The 24,083-nt window shown below is 44.8% G+C and overlaps 2 protein-coding genes across 2 annotated transcripts in view; both read left to right on the top strand.

Moving 5' to 3' along the window:
* SP1 (Sp1 transcription factor) overlaps nt 1-11,966 on the top strand; it is a 33,455-nt gene extending 21,489 nt beyond the window's left edge. Inside the window, exons 4-6 of the mRNA XM_029953862.1 lie at nt 4,187-4,355; nt 6,630-6,829; nt 7,285-11,966. Of these exons, the coding sequence (XP_029809722.1) occupies nt 4,187-4,355; nt 6,630-6,829; nt 7,285-7,598 (683 nt within the window). The 3' untranslated portion in view covers nt 7,599-11,966. The remainder of the gene's footprint in view (nt 1-4,186; nt 4,356-6,629; nt 6,830-7,284) is intronic.
* Nucleotides 11,967-16,696: 4,730 nt separating this feature from the next.
* Nucleotides 16,697-24,074, top strand: AMHR2 (anti-Mullerian hormone receptor type 2). Its single transcript, XM_029955656.1, is given in 12 exon segments — nt 16,697-18,243; nt 18,545-18,727; nt 18,972-19,163; nt 19,429-19,506; nt 19,693-19,823; nt 19,935-20,165; nt 21,770-21,884; nt 22,028-22,200; nt 22,404-22,551; nt 22,723-22,859; nt 23,730-23,914; nt 23,916-24,074. Coding segments are annotated over 12 exon segments (1,818 nt in total). The 5' UTR covers nt 16,697-18,122; the 3' UTR covers nt 24,040-24,074.
* The last annotated feature ends 9 nt before the right edge of the window (nt 24,075-24,083 follow it).

The raw sequence follows: 24,083 nt of genomic DNA, 5'->3' as shown, positions 1-24,083 counted from the left end.
ATTATCCATAATGAATGGTAGGGTGTCTTGGGTGGCTCAGTCAGTTAAGCATTCAATATCGGCTCAAGTCATGATCTTGCAGCTTGTGAGTTTGAGCCCTGCATCAGAGTGTGCTCGGTGAGGAACCCGCTTCCAATTCTTTGTCTCCCTCTCTCTCTGACCCTCCCCTGCTCGTACTGTCTCTCTCTGTCTCTCAAAAATAAATAAAAAACATAAAAATTAAACTTGATTTATTTTAAAATTTATTTAAGTAATCTCTCACCCAACGTGGGGCTTGAACTCATAAGCCTGAGCTTAACAGTCACGTGCTCTTTTGACTGAGCCAGCCAGGCACCCCAATAAACTTGATTTTTTAAGAAAAGGAAAAAAGTCATCAGTCACTTTTCAAGGATTCTAGGAAACCTACTAATTATTATGCAAACTAGTAATTGATAGAATCAAGCATTAAATTTTGTCTCTTAAATTGTATCTCAATCTTATCAATCTCAAATGTTCAGTGTAGAGATAAAATTTGGAGGCCATCTATATAAATTTTTTGGTAAATTTTTAATAAAAATGTAAAATTTATATTTTATCACTCTAAGTTGTCAGCTTTTTAAAAAGTACAGTCCTTTTAGTCCTTTTTCTCTGAATTGCTTGGACTGGGAAACCAGATTAACAAGATTATTATTATTTTGGAAAACAAAGTACATGTATCATGAATTATCTTTTTCTGTTACTAGAGACACTTTTATTTCTTGACTTAGAGCTGTATTCTGGGTGTTCCTCATGCTTAGGTGATGTGTTACCGGTATTGTGCTTGAATGTGGCTGAACACACAAATACTTCCTAGACTGAGTTTCGAGTCTTTGGATTAAATCTATTGTGTAAAGTGAAACATGTTCAGGAAATTCAGTGTATGCTTAATATAGGTATAGTTTTGTAAATTAGTCATACTGTGTTAATACTTACTGAATTAAACAACACTGTGTTCTCCAAGTAATTCCAGAGACCAGATAGATGAATAGAGAAGTATATGGGAACTGCCTTTTTGAAAAATTTTGAGGAGTTTCTTATTTTAGTATTGCCCGGGTTTTTTCTCAGAGAAGAATAGGTTGTTTGACTTCTCATGGTGGTCTTAAAAGTTCATGACTTCAGCACACTTATTCCCTTTGAAGAAACTGGAAAATGTGTTAACTGCCGCAGTTATTTCAATAACTGATGCTAGAGGCAATGCTAGGCTGCTCAAGACTATCATTAAACTGTGCTTTTTGTTTACTTGTTATTTTCATCATGGAAAGGAAAATCTTTAATTTATTTCATGCTTAACCAATGCCACATTTTAAGATAAAACTTTTTTTTCTAAAACTGTTATTAAAAGAGGCTGGAAACAGATTCTGGTCTGATGCTGATGCTTTGTTAGCATTTTGTCCCTTTTTGTTAAACTCATTTAATCTCATTTTCCAGTTTTCATATTTAAAATTTTGTTTTGTTTTGTTTTATTTATTTTTGATACTGAGAGAGACAGAGCATGAGAGGGGGAGGGTCAGAGAGAGAAGGAGACACAGAACTGGAAGCAGGCTCCAGGCTCTGAGCTAGCTGTCAGCACAGAGCCCGATGCGGGGCTCGAACCCACGACCGTGAGATCTGACCTGAGCCGAAGCCGGAGGCTTAACCGACTGAGCCATCCAGGCGCCCCCAGTTTTCATATTTTAAAAAATCCTTTACAGTCATAGCAGGGGTCAAGGAGGATATTAGCTTTGACTGTTCATTTTGTAAGAATTTGATAGACGCTTAGAGATACAGTTTTACAGAGTCCTAATATCTAAGTATTTTTTTGTTTCCCTTATTGAATCATGCCACGTCCTGAATGTTAGACTTATATTTCAATAAAGTAGAGAAAAGTTTGCTTCTTTCCAGTTGATTGTGACAGTGGGGAACTTTGGGGTTTAATGAATTGCTTCTCTGATTTTAATGGAGTTAGGTTAGTTTGGAAAGTAGATCAAAGATGATTTGCTTGTATGGATCGTGGTTTTGCTTATTTTGTTTCTAAAGACCTATTATAGATAGCTGAATCTATAGGTTCATAAATATCTCTTCTGAAAGTAATTTTTGGTAGGGAAGCACTGGCGATATCAATTATCATTCTGTCTTAACCTGCTGAGCTTTTGGGGCTTATATCAAGAGGAGAAATTATCCATCCCCATTGCAGGGAGTGTCCACTCAGTTTCATGTATAGTTTTTAAGGAAATTGATTAAATACAATAGTGGTGTATATCTTATTTCTCACAATTGTCTTCCCACAAGATATTTTCTTAATAATACTAGCTACAATATGTTTGTTATGTGACAGATATTATGCTAAGCACCTTACATGTATTACTTGTTTTTCACAACTTCATGAGATTGATACTGTTTCATCCTAGTTTTACTAAGGGAGAAACTGATAACTAAAGAAGGCTGCAGGGACACACATCTGCATCTGTCTTACTCTAAAACCTGTTCTTAACCTTGTATTCCAGTCGTTCCTGTTAAGCTCTGCCAATATCATGAAAATCTCAGAACATTCCAATTTATTTTAATGCATAGAAGTGGTGGAATGAGAAGGAAAGCTCCAGGAGAGCTTGTTATTAGGCAGTGTAACTCAAAATTATGTTGATAAGCTGAAAAGAGTGGAGATTAGGTACAAGAGCTGAGATTTGTAATGTTGTGTGTGTGTTTTTTTAATGTTTATTTATTTTGAGAGAGAGAGAGAAAGAGAGAGAAAGCAAGCATGTGTATGAGCAGGGGAGGAGCAAAGAGAGAGACTGAGAATCCCAAGCAGAGCCCCACATGGGGCTCAAAACCCAGGAACTGTGAGATCGTGACCTCATGTTTCTAGTTTTTTGTTGTTACCAAGTTACAGAAAACATTATTGTCACAGGGGCGCCTGAGTGGCTCAGTCAGTTAAGTGTCTGACTCGATTTCGATTCAGGTCATGATCTTACAGTTTGTGAGTTTGAGCTCCATGTCAGGCTCTGCACTGCAGCATGGAGGCTGCTTGGGATTTGCAATCGCGCGCACTCTTGCGTGCGCGCGCTCTCTCTGTCTCTCTCTCTCTCTCTCTCTCTCTGCCCCTCTGCTGCTCATACTTGCACACTCTTTCTCCCTCTCAAAATAAATAAACTTTAAAAAAATCACATATTTTTGTATACTCATGAGTATATCCATAGGGCATTGCTGATTCAAAGTGGAATTACTTTAAAGATGTATATTTAAATTTTTTGATGTAATTTAATTTATTTTTTAAAATAAGCCCTAAGCCCAACATGGGGCTTGAACTCATGACCTTGAGATCAACAGTCACATGCTCAAGGGTGCCTGGATGGTTCAGTTGGTTGAGTGATCCACTCTTGATTTTGGCTCAGGTCATGATCCCTGAAAGGTTCTTCTCTTCCTCTGCCCCCCCTCTCTCAAAATAAACAAACATTTAAAAAAATATTGCCAAATTGGCATTCAAAATGTACTGGTTTATCATCACCTGTGTATAAAAATGCCTGTTTCCCCATATCCTTGCTAATGCTATGCATTATTAGAGTTTTAACTTTTTGTGATCTGATAGGTGAAAAATTACAAAAGTCTGCTATACGTAGAACTACATTTTAAAAATAAATGAAAATGGGGCACCTGGCTGGCTCAGTCGATAGAGCATGCACCTTTTTTTTTTTTTAATGTTTATTTCTGAGAGAGAGAGAGAGGCAGAGCATGAGCAGGGGAGGGGCAAAGAGAGGGGGAGACACAGAATCCAAAGCAGGCTCCAGGCTCTGAGCTGTCAGCACAGAGCCCAACTTGGGGCTCGCACCCACGAACCGCGAGATCATGACCTGAGCCGAAGTTGGACGCTCAACCGACTGAGCCAGCCAGGCGCCCTAAGCATGCAACTCTTGATCTCAGGGTTGTAAGTTCGAGCCCCATATTGGGTGTAGAGATTACTTAAAAATAAAGTATTTTTAAAAATTAAATTATATTGACATGTTTTTATATATTTGCTAGCTCTTTGTATTTTCAATGATGGTTTTTGAGATTTCAAGAATGGATGGCAATATCAGTAAATGTGGTGTCAAAGCTTTGAAGAAATGGTGGTGTAAATGTAAAGTGTCACTGAAATAACTGCAGCTTGATGACCTTCCCTACTTCCACCTTAACCCTTTTGCTCTCTTAATTTCAGGTGATCATGGAGCTCAGCTTGGCCTCCATGGAGCTGGTGGTGATGGAATACATGATGACACAGCAGGTGGAGAAGAAGGAGAAAACAGCCCGGATCCGCAGCCCCAGGCTGGTCGGAGGACCCGGCGGGAAGCATGCACCTGCCCCTATTGTAAAGATAGTGAAGGAAGGTAAGTTGACCCAGCCAGTCTCTTAGGAGTATAAAGGAGAAAAATTAATGGATTTAGAGGTAAGCAGAAGAGGGTTAATTTTTTAATGTTTAAGACTTGGCAGTGTTGCAGAGGGACCAGAGATAGAGATAGCACAATACATTTGATTGGGCTGTATTACAGGATTTTGGTTCCAGCTCTGAGCCTTTCATCTACTCTTAAGACCTTGGGCCTTAATAGGTGCCTGCTTTCTCCATAGATAAGGTAATCAGATGCAGCCAACTGGTCTGATGATTGTTACCATATGTCTGTTTTGAGGTGGTTTTAACAAGGTTGCTTGTAAAATAGCCTTGCAAAGCAAAAGAAACCTACCTACTCTAATGATTTTTTATAATGGCTATGTGAGAGTTGTTAAGGGTTTTCTGAGTCTTCTTTTCCTTCAAAATAGACAAAAATACTTACTCCAATTAGACAGTTCTTCCATCATGGAACCTAATGTATCCTGCAGAGCAAAGTTCTGACAAATTTTTCTCATTAGTGGAATATTCTATTTTATTCAGTATTATCTCTAGGGAGTTCCAAGATCTATTCTTTTCTTCAATTCATTGCTTTGGAAGAAAATGGAAGTCATATAGATGTTTTATTGCCTTTGAAAATCTGTTAAACTTTTGTCTCAAAAATAAATACAAAAATGGACACCTGGGTGACTCAGTCGGTTACACATCCAACTTTGGCTCAGGTCATGATATCATGGTTTGTGAGTTCGAGTCCCGCATGGGCTCTCTGCTCTCATCCTGGAGACTGCCTTGGATCTTCCAATCCTCGCCTCCTTGCTCCCCCCGGCCCCTCCTCTGCATCGTGCATGCTCGATCTCTCTCTAAAATAAACATTAAAAAACACACAAAAAATAAGAAAAGCACCAAAACAAAAATAATTTGAGTTCTTTATAGGTTAAGCCTACATTACAGGAAAAACCTGAATCAAAAGCACTAAGGGTGCCTGGCTGGCTCAGTCAGTGTAATGTGTGACTCCTGATCTCAAGTCCCACACTGGGTGTAGAGATTTCTTAAAAATAAAAAAATCTTTGGGGGAAAATAAAAAGCACTGAGTACAGTAGTTTCCTTCTAACAAAGCTTAAAGTGGATTTAAATATTTGAAAGAAGTTCTCTGATTTCTACCTATGTGTGATTTCATTTCTGGTGTGGTTTTTTCCCTCTGCTAATATGTGCTGTTAAAACCCAAGAAAAGTCCCTCCTGGAAATCTCCCCAATGCCCACTAATGGATCACACATGGAACAAATTGGTTTGGCAAAAACATTTCAGAACTGATTCCTGAAAGGAGCTTAGGAATTCCTTCATAGTGTGTGTGTGTGTGTGTGTGTGTGTGTGTGTGTGTGTGTGTGTAATGTATTTTTTAAAAATATACCTTGAATTTGTTAGGATTCCCCCCCCCCCCCCGTTTTAACTTTTATACAGCCCATCTTTCTCTACCACTGAAGTCCCTGGTAGTACTGTGGCTTTCCAGCTTTTAATATTTACCATTTGGCTCTTGACTTTTATTTTAGGAGATAAGTTTATAGTTTTAAACTGTTATATTTTCTTTAAAGTCCTCCACTAGGTGCTTAAATAAAGAGACGTTTTGCTCCTTAGGTGAGTTCCCAGCCAAAAATGTCACCATGTTCACAGTAGTTCCCATGGACAATGCTTGTATTGAGATTTAAACTTCCTGAAAAATACAGGAAAGTGCCTCAGAGACTTTCCAAGTCACCACAAACATCAAACATCAGAACTGATTAAGGAACAACAACAACAACCAAAAAACCAGGAAAGAGTAAATATCTAGTAGAAAGGAAATTTAAAACTTGAAATTTGGATATGAAGAATCAGAATCAACTAAAGGTTTATCCTTTGATATTAAAGAGAAGTCTTTTTTTTTTCTTTTTTTTAAAGTTTGTTTATCTTGAGAAAAGAGAGCATGCATAAGCAGGGGAGGGGCAGAGAGAGAGGGAGAGAATCCCAAGGAGACTCCGTCCTGCCAGTACACGGGGCTCAATTCCACCAACTGTGAGATCATGACATGGGGCTCAAACTCAAAACCACGAGATCATGACCTGAGCTGAAACCAGGAGTCAGACACTTAACCGATTGAGCCACCCAGGCTCTCTGAGAAGCCTTCTTTAAAAAGAAAAATTTGAGTTAGTTTTAAGGGTATCAGGTAATAACCTGTTGGCACTTTGGGATTCTTTAATTTTTCTCTCTAGAATACATGATGAATAGTTGTGTTCTTATTTTCAGGGGCTCTGGGGATCCTGGCAAAAAGAAACAGCACATTTGCCACATCCAAGGCTGTGGCAAAGTATATGGCAAAACGTCACACCTACGAGCACACTTGCGCTGGCATACAGGCGAGAGGCCATTCATGTGTACCTGGTCGTACTGTGGGAAGCGCTTTACACGCTCGGATGAGCTGCAGAGACACAAACGCACACACACAGGTGAGTAGGAGCCCAGGGAAGAGAGAAATAATAATAGATCAGCATAGAAAGACAAAATATATCTATGATATATCTATGAAATAACTAAAATTTCTGAACAACTTAAGTTTGAAAGTGAAGGTGTGAATCATAAATGGAATTAGAGTTAATCTGGAAAACCTTTAAGAAAAAGGGGAGTTAGGTTTTCAGTGGGATTTTTAAAGGAGGACCATGCCCCATTACTCTTCTTAGTCTCAGTCCCGCCCTCCTGTTCTGCTGTGTTGCCTTCCTTTCTGAGAACTCTTCGACCTTGACCTATTTTTCTTCCCACTCCCCGAAAAGATACTTACCAGATTTTTACTTTTTTTATCACCTTGTTAAGACTGCTTAGTATTCTATTGAAAGCCATGAGTTGGACAAGGTAACCCTGCTTCTTCCTAAGATGTCCATTTCTTACATTCTTTTCTTTTGCCAAGGTGAGAAGAAATTTGCCTGCCCTGAGTGTCCCAAGCGCTTCATGAGGAGTGACCACCTGTCAAAGCATATCAAGACCCACCAGAATAAGAAAGGAGGCCCAGGTGTATCCCTGAGTGTGGGCACTTTGCCTCTGGACAGTGCAGCAGGTTCAGAAGGCAGCGGCACTACCACCCCTTCAGCCCTTATTACCACCAATATGGTAGCCATGGAGGCCATTTGTCCAGAGGGTATTGCCCGTCTTGCCAACAGTGGCATCAACGTCATGCAGGTGGCGGATCTGCAGTCCATTAATATCAGTGGCAATGGCTTCTGAGATCAGGCACCCGGGGCAGAGACATATGGGCAATACCCATCAACCCTGGGATGCAAGGTAGCATGGGTCCAAGAGACATGTGGGAGAGAGAGCCATGAGGCATTAAATTAAAATGCATGGTGGTGGGAAGAATTTGGGGGAGGGATACAAGAGAAGAGATGGGGTCCTGGCACCCACCTATATCATCAGTACCTCCTTGAAGTGGGAAACATTAGTGAAAATTCTGTTGGTGCCACCCTTTGATGGGCATTTGTTCGACCCCAGTTTCTTATACTTCTTACCCCAGCCTCCCCTTCCTGCCTTTCCCTTCTCAGCTCCCCCATGATGGATCCCCCCTTTCCTAAAGCCATCATGCCTTGATAAATATATATGATCATTGAAATACTTTTTAACAAAAAAAAAACCAGATTCTATATTATATATATATATACATATATATATATAAAAGATATATAGAGATGCGTTTGCAGGGGTTGGCTGGGAGGAGAAAGGAGACCATTCTGTGACCAAAATACCTTGGTCATTTTTTTATATTGCCTTATTTCCCTATGGCTGAGCCTTGTTGTGACACATCAAGCTTTTCTAGAGATGTTGTCTTGGCTTCCCACCAGATTAAGCATTCATATGCTCTGCTTTTAGTTTATATATACATACATAATGTTTTTCCTTTCTTAATTTTGTCTTTTTATTTGGGATCAGCTTCTTGCACTCCTTTCTTGACTCAACCTTTCTGTCTCCCTTTCTCTCACCTGATCGCTTCATATTTTGGTAATGATCCCTGGATGAGGCACTTCTGTCAACCTTTTAAGGTTCTTGGTCCCACCGGCAGAATGGAGAGTCTTAAAGCCCAGGCTGATGCTTGAAGTAGCTGTGGAGAGAGTGTTCAAAACTACTACTGACGCAGGCACCTTCTTGGCGCTGGAGAGTCCAAGGCACCTCTCCTCATCAGCTGCTCTAAGCATCAGGAGTCAGAAGTCTTTCTTTGGAATTGTACAAGAGACCCTTTAAAGGTTATAATCTGGGATCAGTTTGTATAAACTGTCAAAAGTGGTCAAAGGTAGGGGCTTTCAGTAGGAAAATGATGTGCTCAGAAGCAGAAGTGATTGAGAGTAGTCCAGTTCAGGAGTTAATGGAGTATTTGGACTCTGTACAGCTGTCTTCCAAAGTAGGTCGAAGCTTTGGTATTGGTTTCTAAGGTCACATTCTGAAAGGAAGTGTACTTCCTCTTTTGAACATCCCTGGTAGTTTCTTTCTCATGTTATAAAGGAGCATCAGCCAGTGAGTCTGTTCCAGGTTTCCATTCTGCGGAGCTCCAGAGCCTGTACCCGTGGCAAGGCAATGGTTCTTTGATCTTTTCCCTGAATTCTTAGTTGGGTGGTTCCTAAGGGAAAAGGAAGCACACGATCATGGGAACAGTAGCCCAGAACAAAAAGAAATCTTGTCTTACCACTGTGGTTTATAGGAGAGATTGGGAGACACCTTCCTGCTTTCTCCATGGCCTGATTCTTGAAGAGACTGATCCAAAAATTATAGCGGCAGGGAACTCTTAGTGCATTTGGCACTGAGATTTAAATGCAACCAGAGTTGTCCTCAAGGCCCAGCCATTAAAACATTGTCTCTCTTGACCTTCTGGTATCTGTCAGAGAGCTTTTCACTGTGAGGAAGTGTGGAAATGGCTGTGTGTATGTGTGTAATCTGTTAGGTTGGGGATAGGTTTTCTGTTAGCCTAAAAGAGACCTGCAATAAAAAATTGCCCTGATCTGATAGAAAATGAAGTGTTTGTGTATGACTGTGTGTGAATGTAAGTTTTGTGCCTGTATATATCTACACACAGATGAGAAATTATATTTGAAATTGTTGAAAAATAAATCACATTCAGCTCAAAATGCCTTTCAGGCCCATTACCTAGAAATCTATCTTAAAACCTGGGTATGTTCCTGAGGTCATTTCTTTGCTTATGCTAAATTAGTTACAATTATGAATGGGGGATATTCTACTGCACTTTTTAAAAAGAAACTATTTTTGTGGTTGAAAGTGAAACCAACATCCGGATCTGTAGCAGAGTCCTAGTTTCTTTCATAAATCTTTTTACCTTGACTACAAATAGATGATGCTATGATTCTACTATATATTTTATATAAAATCTATCCAAATTAGTGTCTGGGTAAGCTTGTTTTGTTCTTTAACCTGAAATACAGTAACTTAATATTCTAAACAATAGTTCGCTCCATTTGGTCGCTTGTCTGCAAACTTAAGATACTCAGGAACTATGGCGAGAAACTTTACCAGATCAAATTCTGTTAATACTGAAGTGAAAGTCATCCATGCCCAGCCACGTATCACACACCCTTTATTCCCACTGAAAGGCAGAACCCAGAACCTGTTATTTTATGTCTGTAATCATGTATATAGGCATCTTTTGGAGGAAAGGGGCAGTATAACTCACTGGAGTGTGCAGTATTTTGCTAGAGCATTTCAAAGAATGGAATCTTCCCCAGTATGAAATTTGCTATAACCTAGCTTGATGATGCTGAGGACTTACAAGTGTTTAGAAGGTTATTTGATGAGGATTTTGTCTGGGATGGAATGCTGGTTTACCCTCAGTCCCCTTTATTAACATTGCTGTAAGTGAATTCATAGTCGGTTCTTTCCACATACCCTTTTTCCTTATCACCAAAGAAGCTCCAGATCCAGTATCTTGTTTGGCCCCCAAACTGAAGCAGCTTCTGCTCTTGTCTCCCAGTAGCAGTGAGCTGCTCAGTTTTTTCCACAGGGAGTGAGGAACCTACATTCCTTAAGACGGGAGCTTATTGCTAAAAATCTTTTCCCTGAACTTTTTGCCCAGCAGAAATCAATGTAACTGAGAGGCATATTCTCAGATTTCTTTCATGAGTTGCTTTTTTACTTAAAAATCTTAAATCACCAAACCTGTGGGGCAGGGGATGCCCAGAGGAGTGGTAATATTAAAGCACTCATTCCCTTGTCATTTCAGATTGCCCATACACATTCATCTGTGTATCATTTGACTGTCTCACTTGTAACCCACAGCGGTAACAACCTACACCATCTTCCTTCAGGGACTTCCCAGCTAGCACCCTGTTTGTGGGTGCTGTGCAGAATGCAATTTAATGGATATTTCTCACCCTGATTCCGAATAAATAGAACACAGAGCCCTTGATCCCAGAAAATATAGACTGAAGTGTGGGGTAAAGATTATGATTGGGGGAGGGTTAGGGACAAAAGCTATAAATTACTATGGCTGATTGATTTATTTCTACTATATACATTATATATATATATTTTTTGCTTTTGTATATCCTATATAGGAAACTAAGCATTGTATTTTTTTAACAAATCTGAGAAAGCACTATGAACTGCAGATGTTTGACTTTCAGAATATATTTTGTATTGTTAATATCTCCACACTGTGTGAATACTGGAAGCTGCAGATCTTTGCTAGAACGCAATAAATTTATATACTTTTTGAGGGGTTCTTCTGGGGGTATTAATCAGGCCCCTCTTACACTTTGGGGAGCCCTGGTGCTACTCACTTAGAGTCTTCATTCAATTATAAGTACCCTGATGCCTTTTGGACCTTGGGATCAGACCAAACAAGTTTTGGAGATCCCAGTACCAAGGAGATGAGGATGGTCTAGCTGCCACAAGTGAGGGGTCCTTAGAATAGCTCTCCTTCTCCCTATTCAAAGCTGGGTAGCCTCTTGGGGTTGGGAAGAGAAATGTGAAATCTCAGAGTTTCATCTCCCTTAGAAGAGAGCCAGTAACTTAATATGCAAGGATGAAAGGTAGCAGCAGTAGTTTTGGGGAAAGGGAGGAGGATATGGCATTTCTCCAATTCCGGAAAGCATTGCTTTTGAAAACTGCTGATAAAATGTGGGCAGGTTATTACTTTTGTTTGGGAGCGTGTGTTCTCTCTGGTGCCTCTCTTGGCTCTCCTCCGGGGGTACAGACCTCTTCTAGGAGGATGAGCAGACCAGCTTTGAGGTTGACCTGTTTTTTTTCTTTGTCTGCCTTCCCTAAACACCAGCCCCCCCCCCCCCCGGGGGACATTGAACAGCCTTAAGCTTAAATTCCTACTCCTTCTTTCCAGTTTGGCTCACTTGCCTTAGATTGAAGGCTAGGAAAGGGGAAAGAAGGCGGTCCCTGGCTTCATTCCTCCCTTATGTCTTCTCCAGTTTGACTTCCCCAAACCCAGAAAGGTTTCCTCTACCACGTTCATTTGGGAGAAGTGAGTACATTGTCCTATTTTCCGCTTTCCTTATTGACAAACATCCCCAGTCTTCTTTGTCCCTGCTAAGTGAGAAGAGGTGTGGTGATTTGTCCCTCAATTCCCTTCAGTATCCAAAAAAAGCATAATATAACAAATGGGGTTAAGCTGGGGCTGCAGGTGGTGAGGACTCTGTTGATACCTCTCCTGGGGTGTGTGTGCCTGTCTCACCTTCAGGAATTACACTGTGCCTTCTCCACAGGGGAATGGGCTTTGTCTACCCAGCCCTCCACTCTCCCAGCAACTGCTCTTGATCAGTGTGGACAAGGGCAGGTCTTCACCTTTTTCTCCCAGTGCATCCCATACCCTCTCCTGGAGTCTAGGGTACAAAGACCTTGGGGGAAGCTGGGGATAATATGCTGAGATCGACCTGAGGAGACCCTCTCTACACACACCAATGGCAGCTGCCCCAGGGCCTGCTTCCTCTTCCCGGGTCTGTCCTCCTCTGGGAGGGAGGGGCGGTGCTCCAGTCTCTGGTGCCTACAACAGGTTTCTCTTTCTCAACACTGGCAATAACCAGTCTCCATACCACTGTTGCCTTTTTAAATCTCTTAATATTCTCATGCCGTGTTTGTTGTTGATTCCAATCGGATTATCACCAGGGCTGTGTGGGGAAATACTTTTAAATGCGCTCATCTTTCTTGCTCTTTTTTCCCCTCCTGATCTTGTATATGTATGATGCTAATTTCTTGTCTTTCAGTTTCATCCTGCTCTTTTGTATCTTCCGTTCTTGTCTCTTCCCATACCTTTTGTCTCTGGGTGTTTGGGGGCTTTTTTTTTTTTTTCTCCTTTTTGTACAAAGATTAGTTTCAATGTAGTCTGTAGCTCCTTTGTAAACCAATTAAAAAAAAGTTTTTTTAATAAAAAGCCACGTCTCTGGTGTGTTGACAGGGTGGGAATGGGGAGAAATATGGTTGTAACTTCATATATTGCAGTCAACAAAGGTTTCCAGATACGCCATTGTGCTCTCATACATGTTAATACAATTGCCCTACACTTAACTCCCAGGCAGACAATTCCATGCCCATATCAGTATGCCACAAGTACACAGAAATGTGGAGGACCAAGAGGAACGGGGCAGGCCCAACCTCTTGTTTTTTGCTTTTTTTTTTCTGTTTATTTTGGAATAAGTTTAAATTTAAAGGAAGGTTGCAAAGATAGTGCAGAGAGATTACATATGCCCCTTACCTGTTTTTTCCCATTAATATACTATTGAGTGTTGTCAAATCTCAGAAACTGACACCGGCACGTAATATTAGCTAAACCCCAGGCTCTGTGGGTTTCATGTTTTCCCATTGATGTTCCTCCTGTACCCGAATCCATTCTGGGCTGCTGCATTGCCTATAGCTGATACTCCTCCCAAGTCTCTGGTCTGTGACAATTTCTTAGTCTTTTATTTTTCCTGACCTTGACAGTCTGGGAATATTGGCCAAGTGTTGTATAGAATATCCCCCAATCTGAATTTGTCTGATGTTTTTCTCATTATTAACCAGAGCTCACAGGTTTGGGGAAGAAATACCACACAGGTGAAATGATGTGAAATGCCCTCATCACATCCTATCAAGGGGTATACTAGAGCCACATGACATTACCAATGATAATCTTCATCACTTGGTTAAAGAACTTTGTGATGCACAAGATGATTCATGCTTATCTTGTATTTTCCCTGTCCTAGCCTTAGGATCAGCCATTTCTCCCAGGACCTTTAATTCCATTGGAGAATGGTATTTAGAAACTAAGATGTAGGGGCGCCTGGGTGGCTCAGTCCGTTAAGCATCGGACTTCAGCTCAGGTATTGATCTCACTGTTCGTGGATTCCAGCCCCGTGTAGGGCTCTGTGCTGACAGCTAGCTCAGAGCCTGGAGCTTGTCTTCAGATTCTGTGTCGCCTTTTCTCTCTGACCCTTCCCTGCCCGCGCTGTCTCTCTCTGTCTCTAAATAAAAAAACAAAAATTAGAAACTAAGATGTAGCCCCAACGAATATTACATTCAGTCAATACCCATCTGTGTCTAACATGATCGAGTCTGGATCATGGCCCCCATCCGAAACTGAAATTGAAGTTATTCTGACAGTCGTTCCAATTCCTGAAGGCCTATGCCTTCACTTCCTGTCCTACCTATCCCAAGAGTCTTCGGTCACTTGTTTATGCTGTGGCTACCAGCATTCTCAGTCATTTGTGTTCCTTTGACTACCTTTGCTTTGTCACTCAACCATGGAAAAACTCACCCATTGGATTTCCTTATGTAGCCATTAGCAATATAACATTTTAACATTTGGCTTTATTGGAGGGGGAGTTTTTTGTTTTGGGGGTCTTTTTTTTGTTTTATAGCTCTAAATGGGCCTTTAATATTTGTGTCATCTCTTCATTCAGTAAACATTTATTGGGCCCTTACTGTATCCTGGGGTACTAAGCTAGATTGAGGATAAAAAGTAAGACAGGTCCTTCCACCAAGTACTTCAAAGTCTGGTGAAAGAGAGACACAATTAATTGCAGATTTCCCAATCCTGGCCCTGTTTTTTAGCAGTTAATTTACTTCCTCTTACATGGAGAGAATGTAAGCATGAATTTCTTCACTTACCTTTTCCCTACAAACATTTATATATTCACTGTTTGCCTTTGCAAGGCCAGCCCTACCATTTGTGCGATCAACCTCATTTTCTTATTTTGATGATATTTTCCCCTTTCATCTTCAGTCTGTCCTGGGTTCCCTGTAAGCATGTTAAAATCTCTCCCCAGTCCTTCTTCCACTTGCAAACTTCAGATCTAGTTCTTTTCGTTGCCAGAGTTAGTGCAAGTAGTTTACACTTGGTTCTTCTCTTCTTTTATTGACCCCCTCAGGCCACTTTGTTTAGCACCTATCATTTACAAAATTGTTTCTTAGGAACGTCAGCAATCTGGTTGCCAGCTCCAGTGGCTTTTCAGTCCTTTGGCTTTTAGACCTTTCTAAAAAGCAGCCTTCCGTATCTTAGGGCTTTGGTCCCTTAGAGTGTGAGGCTGACAATCCTCGTTCTCCTTTAGCCTTTCTGACTCTTTGTCTCCATAGCTACTTCTGTCCCTTAAATGTTGGTGTCCCTGTCTTGTGTCCTTCCCCTTACTCTGCCTTTCACCCCTTAAACAAGTTGCATTCACTCTTCAGCTATCCCAAATCTTAAGCCTTACATTTCCTCTCATCCTGTCAGACTATTTACGGGACATTTTCATCTGGATGTCCCACGGAAACAAACTGAACATGTAAGAAGGAGAACTAATCCTTTGTATTCCCCATCCCACTTAACAGTGTTCCTACCCCTTGATCATTTATACTTGAAACCTCAGAATCATCTTTTAATTCTCTCCTTCAAATACCAACATTCATTTGATTACCAATCATGTCAATATTACCAATATAGCATGTCTCAACTTTTCCCCTTTTTATGTCCACTGTTCTAGTACTCACCTGGGCTACTACTCAGGTCTCATAACTGGTCTCCCTGCTTCTAGTCTCCCCGAGCCGATCATCTATCTTCCGCATTGCCACCAAATTCCCCCCACCAAATTGTTTTGCTTTTAGAAGTCTGGTCTCCTTGATAGAGACTTGAAAACCTTTTCAATGTAGAGTGATTTTCTTCTTCATATTTCAGTCCCTTTCTCCTGCTCACTTTCCCTGCCCCTAACACACACCCTCTAGGTACTTTTCTTCCCTTGTCTTCTGTGCTCTGGACAGAATTAGCTTATTTGATCTTTCTGCTTGTATAGCTCCTTACCCATACCCCTAGTCTCACATGTAATTTTCCGGTTGCTTGTCGATGTATCTTCCTGCCTTTCTCAACTCTGAGATCTTGGAGGGCAGGATTCACACTTCTGTTTGTAGACCCAGCACCTATACTAAAATTCCTTTTTAAGACTGAGTGAGACCTAAGGGCACCTGGCTGGTTCAGTTGGAAGAGTACACATTTTTGATCCCAGGGTTGTGAGTTTGAGCTCCGCCTTGAGTGTAGGGATTATTTCAATTTAAAAAAAGAGAGACTTCTGAGTTGAATGAATAAACAACTCATTTTAGGCCTGTAGACAGGGAGGTCACAGGTAACTTACTGGGCCACTGCGGACTCGAATCGGGGTCCTGATGAAGATCTTTGTGTATGTGGAATCCAGGGAGACTTTATTTCTATGCTGAGGTCCTTTCTCAGGACCTTCCTAATCCCTCAGCTCTCAGATTCCTACCCCTTCTATCACCACCTCACCTCATAAACCTGGCTGGAATGTTTCTGTCTTTGAAAAGGAGTAGTTCTCCAAGGCTTTGGGTGAGGAGACTGCCTTCCTGTCTGATCTTTGCCTTGTTCCCCTCTGGAGGAGGTAGTCTCCTGAGACACTCCAGACACAAGAACTTACTTGATCTTCAACTCCCCGCCTGCCCACCCCCCACTCCCACTCCCACTTATCTGATCTGGGAGCTGGTGAAGGAAGATCGCTGTAACTAAGTACAACATTCCATCTCACTGGCAGGACCCCGCAGACTCCCAGAAGGTCGCAGGGAGGGATGGGCAGCTGTCCATCCGCCTCAGGCCCTCGTCGTTCCTCCAGCTGCTCCTTCACAACTACTGGAGCTTTTCCTCTTTCCTTCCTTCAGGCAGGGTCCCCAGGAGAAAGGCTCCAGAATTAAAGAGTTAATACTTGGGGCGCCTGGGTGGCTTAGTTGGTTAAAGTGTCTGACTTCAGCTCAGGTCATGATCTCACGGTTTGTGAGTTTGAGCCCCACATTGGGCTCTCTGCTGTCAGTTCAGGGCCCGCTTTGGATTCTCTGCCCCCCTCTCTCTCTGTCACTCGCCTGCTCGTTCTGTCTCTCTCTCTCTCTCTCAAAAATAAATAAAACATTAATAAATATATTTTTGAAAAAAAGAATTATAACATTCCTGGTCTAAGCCAGACCATTGCCAGAAAAGATTTGTAGACAGCCACCAGGGGACAGAGGCTAGGAAAACAGGGAACTGGTCCCCTCTGACTCTAATTCTCATGTGAGCCAACTGCTCACAGATGCGGAAATGATTACCTATTACTGTAACGTCTTAACTCTAGGGAAGAGTCTGTTGGAGTTGGACTCCTGTCTCCTATTGCACCACAAACCATCGACTTCTTCCATCTCCATGCTGACATTCCCGCCACACACCCTGGGCTCTCCCTTCACATTTTATGGTCCCTGCAACTTAATAGATACAGGAGGTGTGATATTAGTCATCAGAGGAGGCTGGCCCTAAATTTTGCCTCCTGGGAAGAAGCACCCTGACCTCTGGTGGCTATAGTTTGAACTGGACCCTCTCTAGTTCGTGGCCTGCTGGCAGGTAATGAATGATGTGTGTTTTCTCAACCATCCAAATTCAAATATTCAAATAACTGTATCAAATTGAAATTTTTTTTATTGCTGAATTTTTGGTTTTCAGACATTCAGGACATAATGTAAAGAACAGAGCCTGGGCTTTGGAATCAGACTTACCGAGGTTCAAATCCTAGCTCTGTTTCCTAACAGAGTGACCTTGGGCAAGTTACCTAAGCTTAGCTTTCTTACCTGTAAAGTGAAAATAATAATAATGAGCTCAATGGGAAAATGAGATGATTGTAAAATGCATAGCCCTAGCTGTGCCATAGCACATAGGTGCCCAATAAAAGTTTGTTACCTTCTCAATAATAGTGATTTGTTCAGCGTATGACTCAATATGGTTTTTAAAATTTTGGTAACATAAAATTTACCGTTATTCCCATTTTTCAGTGTGACTTTTTTAAACTCAGAAATTTTATGTAACTGCTTTCTGATTCTTGAGTTTGGAAACTGAGGTCAACTTCAGTATGGTCTGTGAAGCCTGTCTGCCCAGAGAGCTACAGATCTGAGCCCTGAAAATAAGGGTTAGCGGGATCTTGGGCACAGCTGAATGGCTCAGTTGACCTCACTCTGGTTTCCAGCCTGAGAAGGGCTGACAGGATCCAGCACTTTCTTCCAGGGTCAGCAAAGGGCAGAGGTCTGAAGTCAGGCATCACTGGGTTCTCAGCTGGGCCTCCAAGACCCCCCTCCTCCCACTTTGCAGAGGAAAGAGGAGGCAGCCGCAGAGAAGAAGATATGCAATTGCTTCTCTGCTCCTCCCTCTCCCTGCTTTTCCCTACACCCATCCTCTCCCCCACAGCAGCCATCTCCCCCACAGAGACTGGAAAGAGGGAGGGGGGCGGAGTTGGGGACTGAGGGATCAGAAGACCCACGGAGCCCTGTATCTGGATGAAGCTCTGGCCGGGGGCAGCGGTGCTGGTTCATGCTGCCTCCTTCATGCTGCTTGCCTCCTCCAGCATGACGCTGGGGGCTCTGGGCCTTTGGGTTCTCCTTCCCATAGCTGTGCAAGGTAAGTATCTACAGGGTGGGGCAAGGCAATTCCACTCGCCCATTGAGGGAAAAGGGGACGTGAAGCAGCAGCCACCCCTTTGGAAGCGTCAGTGGGGTGGGTGAGTGAGGGCAAAAGGTACAGCCATGTGTCCCTATGGTGGGGTCAGGTTCCAGGCTTCCGCTGACCGTGTTTTCTCTGGTGGCTTTACCATGCTCGCCCTGGGATACGAAACATGTTTTGTCCCTCCTTTTGGCTGCTGCTTGTGCCCCTGCATTCACTCCCATCTTGAACCCTCCCCTCTCCCCACCCTGGGCCACAGCACCCCCAAGCAGGCGGACCTGTGTGTTCTTTGAGGCCCCTGGAGTGCGGGGAAGCACAAAGACACTGGGGAAGCTGCTAGATGCAGGACCAGGGCCCCCCAGGGTTATCCGCTGCCTCTACAGCCGCTGCTGTTTTGGGATCTGGAACCTGACCCAACACCAGGCACAGGTGGAGATGCAAGGTGAATGGCAAAGTATATAGCAGGTGATAGCTATGGTGGGAGACACGTACATCCTGGGGTGGGGGTGACAGCATTGGGAGAGAAGAAGAAATGGAATGTGTGGAGGGAAAGAAAAAGGCCACATGAGATGGAGGGGATGTCTTTGATAGAGGAGGGGGTTACCCTCACTGTTCATAGACTCCGTTATGCTCGCTCGCCCTCTCTCTCCCTCCCTTTCTCCTCTCTTCTAATCCCACCCTATCAGGATGCCGAGACAGTGACGAGCCAGACTGTGAGTCCCCCCACTGTGATCTGAGCCCCCGAGCCCACCCTAGTCCCGGGTCCACTCTCTTCACCTGCTCCTGTGGCACTGACCTCTGCAATGCCAATTATAGCCATCTGCCTCTTCCAGGGAGCCCTGGGTCTTCTGGCTCCCAGGGTCCCCAAGCTGTCCCAGGTAGCCCCTCAGGGTGCTGGGGCTTGGTGGGGGCTGGGGCCCAGATTAGGATGAGAGGTAGAACCAGGGCCAGTTCTCACCCTACCCCCATCCTAAGTTTCCCTCTTCCTGGCCTTGAGAAGTTGGTTGCCCTGGTGACTGGGAGATAAGGGGCTTGTGACCAAGGTGGGGGTGGGCCCAGAAGCAAGATCTCTGAGGAGGGTGAGAGGAACAGGGCAATTTGGGGCAGGGCTCATCCAGGCTGCATTCTTGCCTTAATGTCCAGGAGAGTCCATCTGGATGGTGCTGGTGCTGCTGGGGCTCTTCCTCCTCCTCCTGCTGCTGCTGGGCAGCACCATCTTGGGTACTAATCCACCCTCATCCCTCCCTTGTGACACCAAGTCACTGCCCCAAAACTCTGACCCCTCTCCGGTTTCCCCTGACCCCATATTTCTGAGATTTCTACCCCCTGAGCCCATTGCCTCTCACAAAACCCCCTTCCTGTCTCCATGACTGTGCACCCTGACTCAAGGGCTTCTTTCTGCCCAAGCCCTGCTACAGCAAAAGGTCTGCCGAGTCCGAGGTGGCCCAGATCCAGAGCCAGAGCCAGAGCCAGAGCCAGGCTCAGGCAGGGACTGGAGTGCCGAGCTGCCCGAGCTGCCCGAGCTGTGTTTCTCCCAGGTGCCTGGGCAGGGGGGGAGGGTCCTCCAGTCACCCCCAAAAGGTGGTCAGGGGAGGAAGCCCAGCCCTGATGCTCGCTGAGGCCAGCCCCCGGCACCGTGTCCCCACCAGGTAATCTGGGAAGGAGGTCACACAGTGGTGTGGGCTGGGCAGCTGCAAGGCAAGCTGGTAGCCATCAAGGCCTTCTCCCTGAGGGCCGTGGCCCAGTTCCAAGCTGAGAGAGCACTGTACGAACTGCCAAGCCTACAGCACGACCACATTGTCCGCTTTATCACCGCCAGCAGGGGGGGCCCTGGGCCCCCACCCCGAGGGCCCCTGCTGGTACTGGAGCTGCACCCAAAGGTGAGGACCGAGGGACATCTGTATGTGTTTTCATGTGTGTGTATGTGGATGCAAGGCGGGGTGGCAGCTGGGCCCTGCTCGTGCTTATTCTTCAGGCTTCCTCTTCTCTACAACATTAAAAATGGGTTTTTTGGTGGTTTTTTCTTAGTTTTTTTTATTACACCAGCAATACTTGCTAACATTTTTAACTTATAAAATACAAAGAAGAGGAGATATCAAAACTATCATATTCCCAACCTTAAAGAAAACAAAACCATTGTTAAATATCTCAAGGCACAGCCCTTCAAACTTATTTAAATAGTCATTAAACGAACATGTATGAACTATATGTCACACCTCTTGTGCTAAGAAAGACATCTTAGTCCTAGTCCCTGTCTTTGTAGATTTTATTTTATTATGTTTTAAACTGTTTAAATGTTTATTTCTTTATACTGAGAGAAAGAAAGAGCACGAACAGGGGAGGAACAGAGAGAGGGAGATACGGAGAATCCCAAGCAGGCTCTGGCGCTGTCAGCCTGGAACACACGTGGAGCTCAAATTCACGAACCATGAGATCATGACCTGAGCTGAAATCAAAAGTCAGAGGCTTAACCAACTGAGCCACCCAGGCGTCCCTGCCTCTGTAGACTTTATAGAGTAGTGGGGGAGACAGAAGTGGGTCAGGTAAACACAAAACTGAGTGTCAAATGTCAAGAGCATTAAGTGCTGAGAGAGGAGGTACTGTGAGAGAAGAATAAGAGATATGACTCGAGGGGACGGTCACGGATGGGAAGGATGAAGAGGAAGAGGTAGGCAACGATCAGACCAGACCTGGCCTTGTGGGCCTGCTAAGGACTTGGGACTTGATTAGCACCTGCAGTCCTCTATCTCTGAAATCTTGAATTCTGAGAAGTTCTCTCTTCGACCATGTGCCTCAATGCCTAGCTCAGAAATCTCTGTTTTCTTGGTTTTGTTTGTTTGATTTCCCTGGCCCACTGACTGCACTCAGTAATGTTTGTTGAATGCAGGGTACTGTGGCTTCTTTGCCTCCCAATTTCTACCTGCCCCCCACCTGCCACTCGCCTGCCCAACAGCTCTCCCCATCAGCCGGCTATCCCATACAGGCCTGATATCTCAGGCCTGGAGGTTTGTGACGGGTACCAGTACCTACCTCGCCTTGCCTCTTCTGTTTCTGTTCTTGTCTCAAGTCCCCAGGCAGTATAAGGTGATTACTAGTGAGTGACGCTAGAATCAGGCCACTTGGGTCCAAGCTCTCCTTGTTTCTCACCAAGTGACTTCCAGCAAGTTTACTTAGCTTGCTTCCAAGCTCCTCGACTGTAAAATGGGAGTGACAGGAGTTCAAGCCTCCTAGGGTTGTTGTGAGGACTACGGGAGGGCTGGCACACCGTAAGTGCTCAGACACTTGAACTAGGGTTACTATTTTTCCAGTCAATCTACTGATGCACATTCTCACTCCTCCACCGCCTCTTGTCTCAGCCTGGATGGATCAACATGTCAGTCTGCTGGGAAAGGCAGGGGGATGTCTGTCAATTGATCTCTGCTCCCTGGGGTAGATCAGCCACCTCCAGCTTATGTGTCTTCCTCTTCTCCCTACTTCTCCCTAGGGCTCCCTGTGCCACTACTTGACCCAGCACACCAGTGACTGGGGAAGCTCCATGCGGATGGCGCTGTCCCTAGCGCAGGGCCTGGCATTTCTCCATGAGGAGCGCTGGCAGGATGGTGGGTGAGCTGGGAGTAGGAAGCTGTGGGACTAAGGAGCCACACTGTTATTTTTCTGATTCTCCCTTAGCTCAGAGGGGAAGAACGGGGTCAAAAGAAAGAAGAAGAAGGTCCATCCACTTCAACCTTGGTGTCTTCTACAGGCCAATATAAACCGGGTATCGCCCACCGAGACCTGAGCAGCCAGAATGTGCTCATTCGGGAGGATGGGTCGTGTGTCATTGGAGACCTGGGCCTTGCCTTGGTGCTCCCTGGCCTCACCCAGCCTCCCACCTGGGCTCCTACTCCACCCCGAGGCCCAGCTGCCATTATGGAGGTAAGTACTCTGAATTAGAGGGAGGCCCGGAGATGATGGCAGTGGTCCTGATGAATATGTGCCTTTTGCTGTGGCAACAGTGCAGCAGGACCTGTAGTGTTTGGGACTTTGCTGAGTCTAGTTGGGGGGATGTCACGTGGACCAGTGTTGCAGGGAGGCTTGCCAGGGAGATGATTCTTTGCCCTCCATGCCTTTCTCTCCAGGCTGGCACCCAGAGATACATGGCACCAGAGCTGTTGGACAAGACTCTGGACCTACAAGACTGGGGCACGGCCCTCCGGCAAGCCGATGTTTACTCTCTGTCTCTGCTCCTATGGGAGATCCTGAGCCGCTGCCCAGATCTGTGGCCTGGTAAGGATGAGTGTGACAGGACCCCCTCTTCCCTCCTCCCCATGTCTCACCCACCCATTCTAGATCCACTTACCTCCTGATGCAGGAAGATCTGCCCTTCTCCCTGTTGGCTTTCCCACAAGGAGGCACCCTAGGGCTAGCTGACACTTGGCCCCCTCTGCCTTTCCCCAGACAGCAGACCGCCACCCTTCCAACTGGCCTATGAGGCAGAACTGGGCAGCACTCCCACCACCTGTGAGCTGTGGACCTTGGCCGTGGAGGAGAGAAGGCGCCCCTACATCCCATCCACCTGGCACTGCTTCACCACAGTAAGAGGCCATCTGGTGGTGGGCTGGGGACCTGGGGAGTGTGGGCCTGGGCTTCAAGGACTTGTCTGCCAAGACCAGCCCATCTGCTCCTGTCTCCTCTCATCTCCCACCACTCCTGGCTCATGTTTAGCTGGAGCTGAGCAAACTTGCCTTGTACCTCCACTCATCCTCTTCTACCATAAGTCTCACACAGCCATTCCTGAGATAGGCATCTTCACCTTCCTCTTGCTCACACTTGCCTGGTCTGTCTCTCTTGTCTCACTATCCATTAGCCTGTGTCTCAGTCCCCTCCCCCGGAAGCCCACCTTGGCCTTGGTTCTCCACTGAGCTCTGCTCCCAAGATGGCTCCACTCCTGGTACCTGGGAGCCCAACATTTCATCCAATAATTCCTTGCCCTGTCCTACACATCTGGGTTTCTGCCATGGTTTGATAAAAGCCAGCCCTAGGTATAAAGGGTTAAAAAAGTGGGCAAATGGGTCTGTATAAATAGTTTCCTAACAGGAAGACCCTTTTCCTGCTACCTGGCCGGAAATTTCCACTGCACAAGTATCTGTCTGGTTAAGCAGTGTTTGCCTAAGACTCTGGTTGCTTGAAAGGAAGGAGAGTAATTTCCCATCAGCATGTTGAGTCATTAACCTGAATTAGCTCCTCAGAGGAAAAGGTGGGCCCTCTGGAAGGCACCCAAAGAACCTGTCTCATAGGGAGCAAGATGCTAAGGTCTCAGTTGGGGCCAGGGGAGGGAGGTTCTACAGAGGGTCTCGAGAGGAGTGTTGAGGAGAGGGTAGTGGTGGACACCTTTGGACTCTGGGGCTGCTCAGAGGCCACTCAGAATCCCAGGATCAAGCCTGCCTCCTGGTCCTTCTTCCCAGGACCCTGGTGGCCTGAGAGAGCTGCTAGAGGACTGTTGGGACGCAGACCCAGAAGCACGGCTGACAGCTGACTGTGTACAACAGCGCCTGGCTGCCCTGGCCGGACTTCAGGAGGCCCGTCCCTTCCCAGAGAGCTGCGCCCCCGACTGCCCACCTCTCTGTCCAGAAGACTGCTTCTCACCTCCTCCCCACTGCCAATCCCCCTTGTAGGCCTCCACTGACTGTCTGCTGCTTCAGCATTCAGTGGGGCCCTGGTTCCAGGAATCCTCCTGTACCGTCTCTCACCTGTAAATATGCAGTTTATGTATAATCTATGTACACGCGAACATAAATACGGTGATCGGATGCCTGTCT

Source organism: Suricata suricatta, chromosome 10 (genome assembly GCF_006229205.1).
Source record: "Suricata suricatta isolate VVHF042 chromosome 10, meerkat_22Aug2017_6uvM2_HiC, whole genome shotgun sequence".
Taxonomy (NCBI): domain Eukaryota; kingdom Metazoa; phylum Chordata; class Mammalia; order Carnivora; family Herpestidae; genus Suricata; species Suricata suricatta.
This window is presented reverse-complemented; position numbering and strand designations above follow the sequence as displayed.